This window comes from Erythranthe guttata, chromosome 3, assembly GCF_056151865.1.
Source record: "Erythranthe guttata isolate IM_541 chromosome 3, IM_541, whole genome shotgun sequence".
Lineage (NCBI taxonomy): Eukaryota > Viridiplantae > Streptophyta > Magnoliopsida > Lamiales > Phrymaceae > Erythranthe > Erythranthe guttata.
This window is the reverse complement of record NC_142535.1, coordinates 13956669-13975467: the sequence shown is the minus strand read 5'-3', so window position 1 is coordinate 13975467 and position 18799 is coordinate 13956669. Positions and strand designations below refer to the sequence as shown.

Below are 18799 nucleotides of genomic sequence, written 5' to 3'. Positions count from 1 at the left end.
GATTAGCCTTGTGCGGAGTTAAAATATCTGAATATGATAAATTGGAAAAAACTTTTTGCACTATGCATGCCTCGAATTGGTGCTCCAACAGCAATATAGGCAGCGCCAGTTTAAAACATATTCGGAGTTGATCTCTGTACTCCTCACAGCAGAAAAAAACAAATGAATTGCTGTTGAAAAATCATGATTTACGACCATGTGGGTCCCAAGCTGTGCCTGAAGCACATGCTAATCAAAATAGAAATATGGGCCGATTTGGAGGTCGTGGGCGTAAATTTTGGCGTGGTGCACGCAGAGGTGGTGGACGTGGTCCCCCTCAAGATGCCCGAAATAATAACCGAGGTGGATATGAATATCCCCGTCGAAATAATAATAATACGGTCTGGCAGAGACAACCATTTCAGGCAAAACGGATAAAGGCAAGATGCCCGCGGAAAGAATTCCAGAAAATGTGTGTATTAGATGTGGAATGACTGGACACTGGGCCAAAGTTTGCAGAACCGCCCAACATCTGGTAAACCTGTACCAGGACTCAAAAGGAGATAAAGCAAAAAATGTCCAGACAAATGCCACCGAGGCAGAAATGCCACTTGCTGTCCTTGAAGCCAGCACATCTGGGAGCATGCTTGATCAAGATCCTGCTCAAGATGGAGCCTCTCTTGAGTTATCAGATTTCTTTACAGATCTTGATCCTCTTGTGTAAATTGCCATATGAGCATCTCTTTTGAGTTATTTTGTACTCACTATGTATACTTTGTATATATATCTCTCGGATGATGTAGTACCCGAGATTGAGCTAGTTTGTCTTTTGATGTATCCATGTACATATCTCCCTTGGAAGTTATGTTTTCGAGGTCGAGCTGATATTTTGACTATGTATAAAATTATGAGTTTGTTATTATATCATTTGCAAACTATACTACGATTCAATATTAATTTTATGTTATTTAATTCAGGTAAACATGGAGAACATCGACAAAAGAGAAAATTGCCTACTCGATAGTGCAACTACACACTCAATATTCAATAATAAAATATATTTCTCGAGTGTGACTTTGTGCAAGGCACAAGTTAAAACCATAGCAGGTTCCGCGGAAATAATAGATGGCTCCGGGAACGCAACAATTGTGTTGCCTAATGGTACCACTTTGCATATTGAAAATGCATTGATATCAGGTAGATCAAATAAGAATCTACTGAGTTTTAAAGATGTGAGACGTAATGGATATCATTTAGAGACAATGGTTGAAAATACCGTGGAATGTCTCTGCATCACATCATATGTTATGGACAAAAGAATTGTTCATGAAAAACTCGAAGCGACAGCTTCTGGAGTGTATTGTTTCGAAATTAGAGCTTTCGAATCTTATGCCACTATGCCATGGAAACTTGTTAATCCCGATATACACGGGTTATGGCATGATCGACTGGGTCACCCAGGAACGACAATGATGCGTAGGATTGTACAACATACTAAGGGACATCCATTAAAAGATACAAAGATCTTAATGTCCAATGAATATTTTTGTGAATCATGTTCACAAGGAAAGCTCATCATAAAACCTTCCATCGAAAAGGTCGGTTATGAATCACCATCGTTTTTACAACGTATTCATGGTGATATTTGTGGACCAATACACCCTGCAAGTGGGCCATTTAGATATTTTATGGTTTTGGTGGACGCATCTTGTAGATGGTCCCACGTATGCTTATTATCTACGCGAAATATTGCATTTGCGCGTTTGCTAGCACAAATTATTAAACTCCGAGCACATTTCCCTGATTATCCCATTAAAAACATAAGAATGGATAATGCCGGAGAATTTACATCAAAAGCTTTTGATGAGTATTGTGCAGCACTGGGAATAAATGTCGAGCACCCAGTAGCATACGTTCACACTCAAAATGGACTGGCGGAATCTCTAATTAAACGCGTCCAAATAATTGCTCGTACTTTGCTGATGAGATCTAAACTCACTAGTGCAGCATGGGGCCATGCAGTATTGCATGCATTAGCACTAATTAAATTACGCCCCACTGCTTATCATATGCATTCCCCAATGCAATTGGCATTAGGCTTTGAGACCGATATTTCGCACCTTCGCACATTTGGTTGCGCTGTGCAAGTGTCAATTCCTCCTCCTCAGAGGACTAAAATGGGTCCCCAACGTCGACTTGGCATATACGTTGGGTTTAATTCACCGTCAATTATTAGGTTCTTAGAGCCAATGACGGGTGATTTATTTACCGCTAGATTTGCGGATTGTCATTTTGATGAGACTGTATTTCCATCGATTGGTAAAGATAAAAATATCATTGATAATGATAAACAAAAACCAATCGAGAATCTCACATGGTGTGAGCAACATTTATCTCATCTAGACCCACGTACCTCTGAATGTTAAAGTGAGATCCATAGAATCATTCATTTACAAAATATTGCCAATAGACTTCCTGATGCATTTAATGATGCCAGTAAAGTTACGAAGTCTTATATTCCAGCTGTGAATGTTCCAGCTAGGATCGATGTTCCTCAAGAAAATGCGAAAATGAATGATGATCCCCCACGACAAAAACGGGGTAGACCTATTGGATCAAAGGACGTTGTTCCTAGAAAAAGAAAAGGGAAAATCGATGAACCCTCGAACCAAGTGGTTCCTAGTGAGAATGCTCCAGATGAATCTGTTGAGCCTAATATCGAAAAAGCGATATCAAATCCCGGGAATATCGAGAATCCCATAAGTTATTGCAATGAAATATGGGATAGAAATGAGATAATCATCGATAATATTTTTGCATTATCGGTTGCACAAGAAATAATGTACGATGATTATGATAGTGAACCGCGTTCTATAATGGAATGCCGCCAAAGAAATGATTGGCCTAAGTGGGAGGAAGTAATAAAATCTGAATTGGCTTCCCTAGAAAAGCGGAAAGTATTTGGGCAAATTGTTCGAACTCCGGATAATGTAAAACCCGTTGGGTATAAATGGGTATTTGTCCGTAAGAGGAACGAGAACAATGAAATTGTACGATATAAAGCCCGCCTTGTTGCTCAAGGCTTTTCCCAGCGGCCTGGGATTGATTATGATGAGACGTATTCACCAGTGATGGATACGATCACTTTTCGTTTCCTTATAAATATGGTCGTCCAAGAGGGACTGGACATGCGTCTAATGGACGTTGTAACGGCCTATCTATATGGTTCACTAGATTCTGATATTTATATGAAAATTCCCGATGGATTTAAAATGCCAAACTCTGGCGCTCCTCGTGAGCTGCACTCAATCAAATTACAGAGATCGTTGTATGGTCTAAAGCAATCCGGTCGCATGTGGTATCATAGATTGAGTGAATACCTTATCAGGGAAGGTTATAAAAATAATCCTATTTGCCCATGCGTTTTTATTAAAAGATCAGAAACCGGATTTGCTATTATTGCTGTTTATGTAGATGACATGAATCTGATTGGAACTTCTGAAGAGTTAGCCAATGCTGCTGAATATTTAAAGAAAGAGTTTGAGGTCAAAGACCTTGGAAAAACCAAACTCTGTCTTGGTATTGAGCTTGAGCATAAAAATAACGGCATACTTATACACCAATCTGCATATATTAAACGAGTGCTCAAGAAGTTTAATATGGAAAATTCTAATTCATTGAGCACCCCTATGGTTGTGCGCAATTTAGATCCTGAAAAGGATCCATTCCGACCTAAAGAATTTAATGAAGAGATACTTGGCCCTGAAGTGCCGTATCTCAATGCTATCGGAGCGTTAATGTATCTAGCACAATGCACTCGACCTGATATCGCTTTTACGGTAAATGTGCTTGCGCGATACAGTTCTGAGCCTACACGGAGACACTGGAATGGTGTTAAACATATTTTTCGATATCTTCGTGGTACTGCAGATTTGGGATTATTTTATTCGAAAAATTCAACTAACCATGGGTTAGTTGGTTATGCCGACGCGGGATATAGATCTGATCCCCACAAAGCTCGCTCACAAACTGGATATTTGTTTTGTTACAATGGTTCAGGTATATCTTGGCGATCTACCAAACAAACATTAGTGGCCACCTCATCAAATCATTCAGAAATAATTGCACTTTATGAGGCTGGCAGAGAATGTGTTTGGTTAAGATCAGTCATATCACATATACGAAATTCCTGCCAATTAAATCCAGTTACAAATACGCCCACTATCATTTATGAAGATAATGCTGCTTGCATAGCACAAACAAAGGGCGGATACATAAAAGGTGATAGGACCAAGCATATATCACCAAAGTTCTTTCATACACATGAGCTTCAGAAGAATGGCGAAATTGATGTCCAACAAATTCGCTCATGTGACAATCTTGCTGATTTGTTTACAAAGGCCTTGCCGACTTCTACGTTTGAGAAGTTGGTATACGCCATTGGAATGAGAAGAGCCAATACGAAACAAGATTGACGGCCCATTTTTGAAGCTATATTGCTCATTTCAGAGGGAGCAATAGTGCGCTGCACTCTTTTTCCCTTTTGTCTTGTTTTGTCCCATTGGGTTTTTCAGCAAAAGGTTTTTAACGAGGCAGCTTATGCACGTGACTTGGATTTGAGATGTGCACTTTTTTTTCCCTTTCGACCGGTTTTTGTCCCATTGGGTTTTTCGGCTTGAGGTTTTTAATGAGGCATACATACACGTTTTTACTCATCCAATTTTCAGTTAGTGTTTCGTCTAAGGGGGAGTGTTGTGATATATCTCATAGTAGACTTGTGCACTAAGTTTGTATAAACATTGACTGAGCTTTTGTAATGATACGTGTCACTCTCTCTTTTATGTATATCTCAGCATTGTGACTAAGCTTGTAATTATGTTTGTATAAATAGCAGGCCCGGCCCTAGGCTATAGGCAACTTTGGCCTATGCCTAGGGCCCCCAACTTATAAGTATTATAGTTGGGGCCCCAAAAATTATGTTTACTATAGTTAGGGCCCCCAAATACGAAATAAAATTTATATTTTCTTATTTAAAAAAAATATTAATATATATAGCCTGAATTTTGTATAAAACTAATATACTAATTAATAATTTCAATACCTGTATTTAAACTAAAATAAAAATATCCAAAATATTTAATTTTATATTAAAAAATTAATGTAAAGGGCCCCAAATTTATTATTTTGCCTAGGGCCCCCATATGGGCTTGAGCCGGCCCTGATAAATAGCTCACTTGAGTATGAATAAAACACAATTTCTCCAACACAATACAGTAGCTTTTATTCAATATATGTCTTATATCTCACATATATATCTCTAAACAGAAAAAGGCTTTCAATTCCACGGCACATATTTCTTGTGCTTGTACTGTACGAGAACAACTTGTTCTTGTTAAATTGTAAAGCTAATTTCTGTTATTCTATATATATATTATATAAATATTTGGTACTATATTTTATATTTCACAACAAAATCAACTTTTCACTTAAAAAAGAATTAAAAACATTCAGAGGCGGTTTTGACATTAATATAAATTGTGAGGGGCTAATTGCAATATACGATTAAAGTGTTGCTCTATAGCAGCCAGTGAAAAGAATACCAGTCTTTCATTTCATTCCTCTTATCCAAAAACATTTTTTTGCTGATCGCGCGAAACTGAAGGAATCCATGTAAGAAAAAACTTTCTCTTAAATCCATTCTCTCCCAACATTTTCGCAGTTCTATGATTACTTCCTAAGTTAATCCCTCGTTCAATTCTCTGCATTTTTGTGTTTAATTTCTTGATGATATGTTAATTTTCATGGGGTTTAATTTATGTTTATTAATTGATAAAAAATCGTGTCTTTAATTTGGCTGCTGATATGCTGAGTGCTGTGTCAATCTTGTTCATGCTTTCATTTTGTTTCTTGTTTGTTTGTAATTTCATAGAGATGTGTGAATTTGAGTGAATTTCATAGCATCTAAAATATAAGTTAAAGGACTGGATAATTTGGGACTTGGGATTTTTTTTTATTTTTTTTTATATATATTTATAAGAGATCTGTTGGACTTGTTTTTGGATACCCGTTTGAGTCGACGTGGATTTCGGATTCATCGGTGACTAGTTATAGGTCTTGTTTGAATGATTCTGTGTGATTTCGAATAAAGTTAAACCTCAGTCGGGACTAGCAAAATCCTATTAATTTAGCGAGATATTAATTATCGAACTAATAACTTAATGCGTTTTCACCGAGTCGGGACCGGGATAAATTATTATTCAAGTGAAATTATTAATTTATAGAGGTTCTATTGTAACTATGTATCATTTGTAATCCTTAGTACCAAACTCTTCTCTCGAATCTGAATCCTTCGATTCCAAACGTAGAATTCAGGGCTTAAGCATTAAAACGAGAAATAAAAAATAAAACTCGCCAATATATTGAAGTGTGACATCTTTAGGAAGGAACAGGCAGTTGCTTAAGAAAAATCGGGGAGTCCGAAGATGAACTAGCAAAAGGCAATTTTCTCTTGCAAGAAATATCCGCAGTTGATTCTTTTAAAAAACGTTAAATTGTTAATTATCACGATTTCTACTTATGCGCACGCCGTATAAACGAATGAGCTTTTGATTTTCTTTTAACAGATTACTTATTGAAAGCTTGGAATGATTTAAATATCCGAGGTTGCCGTATATACGGATGGCACCTTCAAGCGTTTGTGGTGATAAAAAAAAATTGTGAATCTTGAGATCTACTAAATCTGCATGTACGGTGCAGATTCGTTTTTTTGCTCTACTTTATCATGCAAAAGTCGGGTATGCTTCATCACAAATCCCTCTTCAACCTGGTCAAAAAAATTAATGGGCGAGTCGATTTTGGGAATCCCAAGGTATTCGGCAATATGTTTCTGGATAGAAGTGCCTTAAACGCAGTTCAATTTCAAAAGGGACGTAACGTAGTCACTGTGAAAGAAACTCGTCGAAGAAAATTACCGGTTATCAAGAGTATGCTCTTTGAAAATGGTGAAAAATTAACCGACGACGATGACGAGGATGATGATGATGAGTTGTGCCCTGTTGACTGCGTGAGAGAGTTTCAGACCGACGAGGAATTCGCGGGGATTATGGAGAAGGCCAATGAAGTGAACGCGTTGGTGATTGTCGACTTCTATCGAACTTCTTGCGGGAGCTGCAAATATATTGAACAAGGATTTGCAAAACTGTGCAAAGGGTCCGGAAATCAAGAAGCGCCCGTCGTTTTCCTTAAACACAATGTGAGTGAGTATACATGGAAACGATAATATTACTAATCGTTATTTTAGACGGTGAATGTTGATTATGTTAAGTCTTGGTGACCTATACTGCAGGTACTTGATGAGTACGACGAACAGTCCGAGGTTGCCGAACGCCTCCGAATTAAGGTAATGTTCGTTACTCACTTCACTCTATTATCGAGTTCCGAGAGTTTTGAGTTTATAGAACAAGAAATATTATTTTGTGGATAAATTACAACCACCTCTGAGGTATAGTCAATTTAGAAAAAACCCTTCTTGTTTGGATAATTACATCGACCCCTCAACTATGATTTTTTCTTACACCTCCACCTTTGTAGTGTCAAATTCAACATAATCATCTAAATTTCGTGAAATGTTCTCTAGTTTGTACTCAGTTTGTGTAAAAATACTATTTCTGATGCACCACAATCTGATATATAGAAGTCAAAAAACACATATTATGATCATCTTGCTTCAAAATGTGGAGTTCGAATGGGATAAAACGGGTACAAAAGTGATAATATTCCATATAATCTCGAAGATTCCACTAAATTTGAAACCGCAAGAGTGGAAGTGTAAGAAGATTTATAGTTGAGGGGTGGTTGTAATTACCCAAACAGAAGGGATGTTTTCGTAATTTGACCATACCTCAGGGGTGGTTGTAATTTACCCTTTTTTCTTCTCCATTTTGAAAGCCTAGTCTGAGTAATGAATCGAATGCATGATCCAACGACTCTAAAAAAAATTCTCGATTTTGAAAGTTTTTACCGAGATTTCTTATCAATACGATACCACTAAAAGCAAAGTGTTGTAATGCAGACTGTTCCGTTATTCCACTTCTACAAAAACGGAGTGCTATTGGAAGCGTTTGCGACCAGAGATAAAGAGCGAATACTTGCATCCATTCTTAAGTACACGGCTTCTGCTTCTCAAGAAGTCAACTCGATCTCGTGATGTTTATACTTTCTTTTTTTTTTACTTTCCACCATTATTGTAGAAATGCCGAGATACTTATATATATGCATATATGATTTGATCTGCGGTTGCATTTGTATTGTAACATAGTACTATTTAAATTTAGCACAAGAGAGATTGTACGGGAGAGCATCTCCAACCATATTGGTTTTGGAGGCTATTTCAATGCTACTCTCGGTGAAGATTACATCAGAATAAACTTATACTATTGATCTACACACCAATGCGGGTGCGTGTGTGTTTGTGTGTTTATGCATGAAAAAGATATACGCATGTATTTCATCCGGTGTAGTATAGTATAAATCGGTTTTGGAATGCTAAAAGCTAAATTGTATCTAATTTACCATTTCAAACTAGGGATGGAAAAGGGTTTGCAGGGTCTTAAACCCGGAACCGACCCGTTTGGGGCGGGTCTGGGTAAGTTAAATGATTTTGGGTCGGGTAATGGGTTTAGGTTTCTAAAACCGGACGGTTCTGGCTCGGGTTACGGGTCTTATTGGATCCGACCCGTATAAATATATTATATTTAATAGTAATCTATATATACAAATTAATTTAGGATTTAATTCATCAAACTAACAACTTTCATCGTGTCTATTCTCATTTGCCAAATTTTCACGGTTTCATTTCTTTGAATCTTGTTTTTCGTAAGTAATATCTATCAAACTTGTCGACACTGGCAGTACTCTTAGGGGGGGGGGGGGGGGGGGGGGGGGGGGGGGTTAGGTATTTGGTAACGAAAAAGATCGAGGTCGAGACGTGCCAAGCCGTCACCTTGAAAAACGGTAAGCAATTGGAGGAAGCCCCACGAAAAGAGAAGAGGAACACGGTAATCGAGAAGCCGAAAGTGAATGAGGAAAAATAATCAAGTCATGAAGAGCCACCATCAACGATGCCTTCACAATTCCCTCCAATTCCTTATCCTCAAAAGTTTATAAAGAAGAAGCTCGACACCGAATATCAAAGATTTTTGGACAAGTTGAAGGAAATTCGCATAAATATTCCTTTCATTGAAGCACTTCAAAAGATGCCAAAGTGGGTGAAGTTCCTCAAGGACCTCGTAAAGAAAAGTAAGAAATTGCAAGGGAACGAGATGATCCAACTCACGGAGCAAATTAGTGCAATTCTTACTCGGCCTCTTCCACAAAAACTCGGCGATCCAGGTAAGTTTACTATTCCTTGTACTACAGGAGGTAAAAACTTTAGATCACTCATTGATTTAGGCGCTAGCATTAATCTTATGCCTTATTCAACCTTTAAAAATCTTGGGTTAGGAGAAATTGAACCGACGGCTATAACTCTTCAATTAGCCGATAGAGCTTTAGTTTACCCAAAAGGTATTTTAGAGAATGTGCTAGTGAAAGTTAATAAATTTATCTTCCCTGTTGATTTCGTTATACTAGATATAGATGAGGATAGGGAGATACCTCTTATCGTAGGGAGGCCGTTTTTAGCCACGTCGAAAACTCTCATTGATTGTGCTAGTGGTGATCTTACAATGACTGTGCATGATCAAACAATCAAATTCAATGTTTTTAGTGCTAATAAAAATCCATGTGATAATAATGATTGTTTTGCTATTGAGCTTATGGATTTTACAAATAATGAAAAGTTTGATGTTTCGATCTTGGACAATGGGAAAGCATCTTTGAGTGCAGGAGATGATGGCGGAAACGAAAATCGAAAGGAGCAAGTTTACTTCATGGACTCACTTTTAAATCCTCCGAGAGAAAGCCATACGAGTCGAGGTCTTAACGACGATGAGAATGCAAGGAAGATGTTGCCACCCAAAGGCTCGAGCAAGTCACGAGAGAAGGATGAGTCAAGCTATTGTGGTCGTAAGGAGAAAATGAAAAAGGAATTGCACACAGGACAATTGGTGTTATTGTGCAAATCCCGTCTTTGGTTATTTCCAAGGAAGCGCAAATCAAAGTGGTCGCGGCCGTTTATTGTCCAAGAAATTCTTCCTCACGAGGTGGTCAAAATAAAGGAGCGGAATTCAAATCGTACGTTCAACGTGAAGCGGAGCCGGCTCAAACCGTATTTGGAAGCGAGTGAAGAATGCCAAGTGACCTCGGTCACTTTTGCTTGAAAATAACGAAGCAACGTCCGGCTGAAGACTTTAAACTTAGCGCTTCTCGGGAGGCAACCCGAGCTTTATTTTTTTTCGTATTTTTCTTTAATTTTTCGTTTCGTTTTTATTGTCATAGGCATGCAATCTAATTAATTTATTTTAATTTTAATTTTCAGGGTCGAAAACATGGTCAGGGGGTCGAGACGGCCGTCCGAAATTGCAAGCAAAATCCCGGACGGCCGTATGGGAAACAGAACGATCAAATTGTCATCTCTGTCTATGGGACGGCCGTACCAAAAATAGATGTAAATGTGGGACGGCCGTCCCACAACCAGTAAGAGGAAAAAAATGTCGGACGGCCGTCCGAAAATCAGCACAAAACCCGCGACGGCCGTCCGACTAGTTTTGGGGCGTTTTAACTTTAAAAAAATTAGATTTTCTCCCCCATTATTTCCTAAACCCTCCTCTTTCCTTCTCTCAAACTCCCACACACAAATGGAGGCTAGAGAATCGAACCAAATTTTTCAAGATCTACTCTTTCAAGGCACGCCCACAAGGTGTTCGACAATTTGCTCCAACCAAATTTTGAGTTCGATTGTTAACCAATTCTCACCGAATCTATTCCAACCTCTTTCCCAACTATGTCGTCCAACAAACGAGGCCGCACGAGCGAAGCATCATCTTCCAAAGGGAGGAAAAGGGAAAGAAAAGTGCCACCGCCTAATGAGGACGAGCGTGAGAGAGCTAGGGAGGAGCACCCCGATCACATCGACTCCGACTAAATCAGGTGTTTTCTATCCTTAAACTTTGTGCTAAATTCGTTGAGGGCAACGAAAATTTTAAGTTTGGGGGTGAAAAACATGTTATTTTTGGTGCTTATTTGTTTTAGTTTGCATGCATTAGGTTTTATTCGTTTTTATTTTTTTTCTCGTTTTTCCGGAATATAAAAAAAAAAAAAAAATTGAAAATTTGCTTAAGTCGAATGCATCAATGATTTATGATGATGAGAGATGATCAACGTTTGATGATGAGATTGCTTGTTTTGTGTGATAAGTGATCCGGACCCGAACTACCCTAGCCCGGTCCAGGCCCAAGGGCCCAATCATGAAGGACCCAATTATCGAGGCCCATCAAAGGGTGGGCTCTTCAGTGCCAACGGCCCAAAGGATCACCCAACCCGTTGGCGTGAGGGCCCATCCACGAAGGAGCCAGTTCCTCTCCCGAGGGGCTTTCACAGGTCGGAGGGTCATAAATGCTGGACGGCGCATTTATTGTTCTGACAGTGGCATTTATGGCGGAATGACCAGGTGCAGCGCAACGGCTGAAGTACCGGACGAGGTCAGCAGACCTATTGGGGTAGTCATCATAACCCCGGCCGTCCGGGCCGCTCGGGGAGGGACGACTGCCATCTGCAATCAGCGCGGAATTCCCGGACCCTTCGAGTCCCGGGTCGAAGGGTATATAAAGGGGGTTCTTCTTTTACTTAAACATATATGCAACAAATCTAAAATCCTTAAGAAATACAGTAATCACACCATCACTGACTTGATCGTCGGAGTGCTAACTCCGGCATCAGTCCGGTTTTCTCTCTTTCAGGTCATCGGGTGCCAAGGTCATCCACGCCACTGTTTTCTGAAGGATCAATTGGCGCCGTCTGTGGGAACGTTTTGCAAGTAAGGCCAAGTCAGCTCTTCACCATCTGGCACTACTGACGCACATAAGGGATACTACCAATGTCCACACCTGTGGATGTAGTCCGAAACCTAACGGAGCAGCTGAATGAAGAATCAACCCCACCCCCGCTGCAGGTCATCGGAGGCGAGCCTTCTTCAGATCCACAAAGGGAGGAGCCAACTCCGGCGGCTGATGGTTCTCCCGCAGGACGCGAGAACTCTACCATAACGCTCACCCTGGAGAACCTGCAGGCCTTGATCGCCGCAGCGGTCAGGGGCCAGTCGCCCCAGGAGAGGATAGAGGATCCCGCTGCCAAGAGAAAGGCGCCTGGCGGAGACAAAGCGGGGCCGTGTCTAGATGGGTTAGAGGCCTCCCTTCTCGAGGAAGAAGAAGGAATGGCGGGAACGCCGTTCATCGAAAGACTGCAGCATGGTGAACTCCCAGCCACATTCAAGCATGTCACTTACGAGTATACGGGGACCACGGACCCTTGGGAACATTTGTCGAGGTTCATCACCTCAGCCTCCCTCCACCGTCTTACAGACGGCGTAAAGTGCCGTGTGTTTGCAACCACGCTGGCAGGGCCAGCGCAAAGGTGGTTCAGCCAGCTTCCACGCTGCTCGGTCCACAGCTTCGCGCAATTTGGTGAGGTATTCCTGAACCATTTTGCCAGCTCGAAGAAGCAAAAGAGGAGCACCCTCACCTTATTCGCAGTACGACAGAAGGAGAATGAGCCTTTGAGAAGCTACGTGCAGAGGTTTAATGCGGCAACTTTGGAGGTCCCTGTCACCAGCGAGGAAGTGCTCGTCAATGCATTGGCCCAGGGGTTACGCATGGGTGAGTTCTTTGATTCCCTCTCCAAAAAGGCTCCTGCCTCTTTCAACGACTTGCTCCGGAGGGCGGAGAAGTACATAAACGCGGAGGAAGCCCGGAGGAGTAGAATTATAGAGAGCACCTTGCCAACGGACAGACGGAAGGATAAGGCTCGCGAGGAGATAAGGAAGCAAGAGCCGATCTACCGACGAGAGCCTGGCTCGGACAGGAGGGGAGGTCCCCGTTTTGAGAACTACGTACCCCTCTCGTCGGCCCCTTCGGAGATACTAGTTGCCATCGCCAACCACCCTAAACTCAAGTGGCCCCGAACTTACGCGGAGGTTCCACGAAGGCCCGCTAGCGCCGGGCCCTATTGTAGGTTCCACAATGAGCATGGTCATTCCACGGACGAATGCCAGCATTTAAGGGACGAAATCGAAAGACTGATCAGGACTAAGAATCTTTTGGAATTCGTTGGCGGTAATCCCAGTGGGATAAAGCAGACCAAGAAAGGAGATAACTCGAGCCGACCTCCGAACAACGCGAGCGGAGCTACGGAGGCCCGCCCGCCTAATAGTTACATTCACACGATTTTCGGTGGCCCCATCGGTGGGGATTCAAATAGGTCCCGACGGGCGCATCTGCGAGAGTTGCAGGAACTAAGGGGGGAGCTCGCCATGATGTACCGGGTATCAATAGCCCCGCCGATCACGTTCGGAGTGCAAGACGAGACTGGAATACAACAGCCGCATAACGACGCGTTGGTCATCACGGCTATGATAGCCAACTATGATGTGGCCAGGATATTAGTGGATACGGGTAGCTCGGCAGACATCATCTACTACGACTGTTTTAAGCAGATGAGACTGAACTTCGAAGTCCGGAGGGTGGACACGGCGCTCATTGGCTTCGCCGGAGAGGTAGTGCAACCCATGGGCGAGGTAACACTACCTGTGTCTCTGGGAACGGAGCCCCTCCGAGCCACGAGGGCTGTCAGATTCTTGATCATAGATGCACCATCGACGTACAACATGATAATGGGGCGACCTTCGATGAATTCGTTTGAAGCGGTCGTCTCCACTTTCCACATGAAACTGAAATTCCCGGTATTAGACCGAGTAGGAGAGGTCCGGGGCGATCAGGAGACTTCCAGGCGATGCTATAATCAAGCGCTACGAGGGCAGCGACGCATCAATCCCATCGGATGTGAGGAGCGCCCGGGAAAGGAACTCTTTGATAAGGCAAGAGGGAAGAGGGCCCGCGAGGACCCGGACGACGAGCGGGAGGGTCACATCCAACCCATGGAAGAATTGCGAGTGGTTCACCTCAGTGAAAGTGACCCTATGAGGGTCACCAAAATAGGAACAAGAATGAATAGCGAAACGGCCGAGGAACTGATAGCATGTCTACGAGACCATCAAGACGTGTTTGCCTGGTCCCCGGCAGACCTGGTCGGAATAGATCCCTCGGTAGCGGTACACAAGCTGAATCTGAGGCCCGACGCTCGCCCTGTGAAACAGAAGAGGAGGCATTTTGGGGCAGAGAAGGATAAGATCATCGGCGAGGAGGTAAAAAGGTTATTGGAGGCGGGGCATATTAGGGAAATCCAGTTCCCAACTTGGTTGTCAAACGCCGTACTAGTAAAGAAGGCGGAAGGAAAATGGAGAATGTGCATAGATTTCCGCGACTTGAATCAAGCGTGCCCAAAGGATCACTACCCATTGCCGAGGATCGATCAGCTCGTGGACTCAACTGCCGGATGCGCGATGCTTAGCATGATGGACGCCTCGCAAGGATACCATCAGATTCGCCTAGCCGAGGAGGATCAGCCCAAGGTCAGTTTTGTGACTTCCACAGGAACGTACTGTTACGTAGCAATGCCATTCGGTTTAAAGAATGCAGGAGCAACGTACCAGAAATTGGTGGACAATATGTTCCGAACCCAATTGGGACAGAATATGGAAGTATACGTAGATGATATGTTGGTCAAAAGTAAGGAGGTCAGTGAACACATCAGCGACCTACAGGAGACATTCGCAACACTGCGAAAGTATGGAATGAAGCTCAACCCCTCCAAGTGCGCGTTCGGTGTGGAGACCGGGAAATTTTTAGGGTACGTGGTGACTAAGCGAGGAGTGGAAGCTAACCCGGAAAAGGTGCGGGCTATTCTGGAAATGCTACCCCCTAGAAGTGTAAAAGAAGTGCAGATATTGGCAGGTAGGATCACGGCGTTAAGCCGTTTTATCTCGCGAGCAGCCGATACCAGCTACCCATTCTTTAGGATCCTGCGCAAGGGCCATCGCTTCCAGTGGGATGAGGATGCCGACCGTGCGTTCGAGCAGTTAAAAGAATCCCTAACCCGTCTACCCCTACTAGTGAAACCCGAGGCCGGGGAAAGGTTGTATGTGTACTTGGCGGTGGGTCGCCAGGCCATAAGCACGGTACTACTGAGCGAGAGGAAAGGGGCCCAACATCCCGTTTATTACGTAAGCCGGATGCTTAGAGGGGCCGAAAAAAGTTATCCCGAGATTGAGAAGGCCGGGTTGGCCCTTGTGATCACAGCACGGAAACTAAGGCCTTACTTCTTAACGCACGAGGTGATAGTGCGAACCAACCTTCCTCTGAAGGGAACGTTGGGAAAGATGGACGTATCTGGCCGCATGGTTAAATGGGCAGTGGAACTAGGGCAGTTCGACATCGGGTACGAAGCCCAGGCCGCTATTAAAGGGCAAGTGTTGGCAGACTTTTTGCAAGGGATGACACAAGGGGAAGAAAGCGGGGAGTGGAGAATCTTCATCGATGGGTCCGCAACCCAATCGGGGAGCGGGGCGGGAATACTACTGGTGAGCCCCGAGGAAGATAAATATGAGTACGCTATCCGATTAACCTTCCGAGCGTCAAACAACGAGGCTGAGTACGAGGCCCTGCTGCATGCTCTGCAATTGGCCGCTGGCGCGGGAGCAAGGATTTTGGAGATATTCTCTGACTCGCAGCTGGTCGTCCAGCAGTTCAACGGGGTATTCGAGACGAAGGATGGGCGAATGGAGGAATATCGCAGTAAGGCAAGAAAGCTAGCGGAGAACTTTCACAAGGTGGTACTGAGGCAAATTCCGAGGGAGGAGAACGAAAAGGCGGACTTCCTAGCAAGGGTAGGGAGCATGTCCGCGGACTGCTCTTCAAGACAGATAACGATCCTTGAGGGGCAGCCAGGAGAGATGTCGGAGATAGCGACAACAAGCTTAGCACCGGATTGGCGTCAGGGTATCATAGGGTATCTGAAAGGAGAAACGCTGCCCTGTCGGAAGGAACAGAGTAAGTTGGAAATGAAAGCGAGAAATTTTTGCTTGGATAAAGGGACGTTGTACAAACGGGGGTTCACTAGGCCCCACTTGAGATGCCTCAGCGAAACGGAGGGGGCAAATGCGATCAGGGAAGTCCACGGGGGCTGCTGCGCAGATCACGCCGGTGGTCGAACGCTCACGATGCGGCTGCTAAGAGCTGGGTATTTTTGGCCCACTATGAGGAAAGATGCGGCGCGATTTGTGAAAAACTGCGACAAGTGCCAAAGGTATGGCCCCCGCATACACACGCCCGGGGAGGAAATGACAATCGTGGATGCTCCTTGCCCGTTCGCCCAGTGGGGGATCGACATAGTAGGCCCTCTACCGCTCGCAACAGGGCAAAGGAAATTTCTAGTGATCGCTGTGGATTATTTCTCTAAATGGGTGGAAGCGGAGGCAGTGGCGAGGATCACGGATACGGAGATAATGAAATTCATATGGCAGAACATATGCTGCAGGTATGGGTTGCCGAGGGACCTTGTATCGGACAATGGCACACAATTTAACTCAGCACGGATCACCAAGTGGTGTAAGGGTTTGGGCATCAGACAGAGGTACGCGGCGGTGGCACATCCGCAAGCAAATGGCCAAGTTGAGGTAGTAAACCGGGTTATAATTGAGAGTATCAAAAAGCGACTAGATCGAGCGAAGGGCAATTGGGTGGATGAACTGCACTCGGTCCTATGGGCATACCGGACGTCCCCTAAGGAGGCTACAGGGGAAACCCCATTCTCGCTCGTGCATGGTTCCGAGGCAGTAATACCGCTAGAGGTTGGAATACCTTCGAGGCGAGTTAAGAACTTCAGCGAAGTGGACAACGGGGAGCGGCTGAGAGCGGACCTGGACCTAGCAGAGGAGTTAAGAGAGCAAGCTGCAATAAGGATGGAGGTAAGCAAGGCGAGAATGAAAAACGCCTATGATAGGAAGGTAAGGAAGAGACACTTCCAAGTCGGCGACCTGGTACTCAAGCAGGCGGACGCTCTGAAAGCCACCGGGAAGATGGAGCCTAATTGGGAAGGACCTTACGTCGTCAAGAAGATATTAAAAGGAGGAGCGTACGAACTGGCCACAGCCACCGGGAATAAACTACCTCGGCCATGGAACATAGGGCACCTGAAGAAGTATTTTGCTTAGTAGATGCACGTTCTCCACTTTCCATTTTGATATTTCTCCCTTTTTGTTTTGATTTTGAAACGTTTCCTCGAAATGAATGAAAACTGCTCTTCCTTTCTTAAAAGCTTACAAGAGTAAAGGAGCTCGAGCTCACCGATCGAATACCCGAGAGCTCGAGCTCCGGGTCGAACAACGATATGTGATTGAGGGGAACGCTAAGGAAAAATCTAATTTTTCTAAGTACGTTCCCCGGTGCGAAATAAGAGCCCGAGCTCACCGATCGAATACCCGAGAGCTCGAGCTCACCGATCGAATACCCGAGAGCTCGAGCTCCGGGTCGAACAACGATATGTGATTGAGGGGAACGCTAAGGAAAAATCTAATTTTTCTAAGTACGTTCCCCGGTGCGAAATAAGAGCCCGAGCTCACCGATCGAATACCCGAGAGCTCGAGCTCCGGGTCGAACAACGATATGTGATTGAGGGGAACGCTAAGGAAAAATCTAATTTTTCTAAGTACGTTCCCCGGTGCGAAATAAGAGCCCGAGCTCACCGATCGAATACCCGAGAGCTCGAGCTCACCGATCGAATACCCGAGAGCTCGAGCTCCGGGTCGAACAACGATATGTGATTGAGGGGAACGCTAAGGAAAAATCTAATTTTTCTAAGTACGTTCCCCGGTGCGAAATAAGAGCCCGAGCTCACCGATCGAATACCCGAGAGCTCGAGCTCCGGGTCGAACAACGATATGTGATTGAGGGGAACGCTAAGGAAAAATCTAATTTTTCTAAGTACGTTCCCCGGTGCGAAATAAGAGCTCGAGCTCACCGATCGAATACCCGAGAGCTCGAGCTCCGGGTCGAACAACGATATGTGATTGAGGGGAACGCTAAGGAAAAATCTAATTTTTCTAAGTACGTTCCCCGGTGCGAAATAAGAGCCCGAGCTCACCGATCGAATACCCGAGAGCTCGAGCTCACCGATCGAATACCCGAGAGCTCGAGCTCCGGGTCGAACAACGATATGTGATTGAGGGGAACGCTAAGGAAAAATCTAATTTTTCTAAGTACGTTCCCCGGTGCGAAATAAGAGCTCGAGCTCACCGATCGAATACCCGAGAGCTCGAGCTCCGGTCGAACAACAATATGTGATTGAGGGGAACGCTAAGGAAAATCTAATTTTTCTAAGTACGTTCCCCGGTGCGAAATAAGAGCCCGAGCTCACCGATCGAATACCCGAGAGCTCGAGCTCCGGGAATATTCAACAATATGATGGCAAGGGGCGTACTTATGAAAAATTTAGCAACTTACTAAATAAATGAGTAAAAGCATGGGGTAAATAATAAACATGCACGGCAAAAAAGTGATAATACGGGAATAATCAATGATAGCTCAAAAATACGATAAGTAATAGTCAGAAGGGAAATAACAAAGGAAACTTGTTTTTTCCCGTAGGCAAAAAAAAAAAAAAAAAAAAAAAAAAAAAAAAAAAAAAAAAAAACAAAAACAACAAAACAACAAAAAAGAGTTTAAAATTAAGAAGACGAAGAACGATGAACAACTTCAGCAGCAACAGAAGG

The 18799-nt window shown here is 43.6% G+C and overlaps 2 protein-coding genes across 3 annotated transcripts; both read left to right on the top strand.

Annotated features, from left to right (window-relative positions):
- Positions 1-5520: 5520 nt before the first annotated feature.
- Positions 5521-8436, top strand: LOC105971437 (Thioredoxin superfamily protein). 2 transcript variants are annotated; one of them, XM_012996291.2, is made up of 4 exons: positions 5521-5649; positions 6603-7231; positions 7325-7378; positions 8051-8436. In XM_012996291.2, exons 2-4 carry the CDS (start codon positions 6761-6763, stop codon positions 8183-8185), a joined length of 660 nt encoding a protein of 219 aa, XP_012851745.1. In that variant the 5' UTR covers positions 5521-5649; positions 6603-6760; the 3' UTR covers positions 8186-8436. The 2 variants fall into 2 exon arrangements, with proteins under 2 accessions (XP_012851745.1, XP_088671692.1); XM_088815566.1 differs by having other exon boundaries at positions 5546-5649; positions 6736-7231.
- Positions 8437-12013: 3577 nt separating this feature from the next.
- Positions 12014-17242, top strand: LOC105969843 (uncharacterized). Its single transcript, XM_012994620.2, has one exon. It carries the CDS (start codon positions 12014-12016, stop codon positions 17240-17242), a length of 5229 nt encoding a protein of 1742 aa, XP_012850074.2.
- Positions 17243-18799: the final 1557 nt, after the last annotated feature.

What these genes read in the sequence shown, in the direction of transcription:
- LOC105971437 (XM_012996291.2), top strand. Translation starts at nt 6,761, where the DNA reads ATGCAAAAGTCGGGTATGCTTCATCACAAATCCCTCTTCAACCTGGTC. An exon ending in TCGTTTTCCTTAAACACAAT is followed by an intron (nt 7,232 to 7,324) that starts GTGAGTGAGTAT and finishes CCTATACTGCAG; the next exon opens with GTACTTGATGAGTACGACGA. An exon ending in CCGAACGCCTCCGAATTAAG is followed by an intron (nt 7,379 to 8,050) that starts GTAATGTTCGTT and finishes GTTGTAATGCAG; the next exon opens with ACTGTTCCGTTATTCCACTT.
- LOC105969843 (XM_012994620.2), top strand. Translation starts at nt 12,014, where the DNA reads ATGTCCACACCTGTGGATGTAGTCCGAAACCTAACGGAGCAGCTGAAT.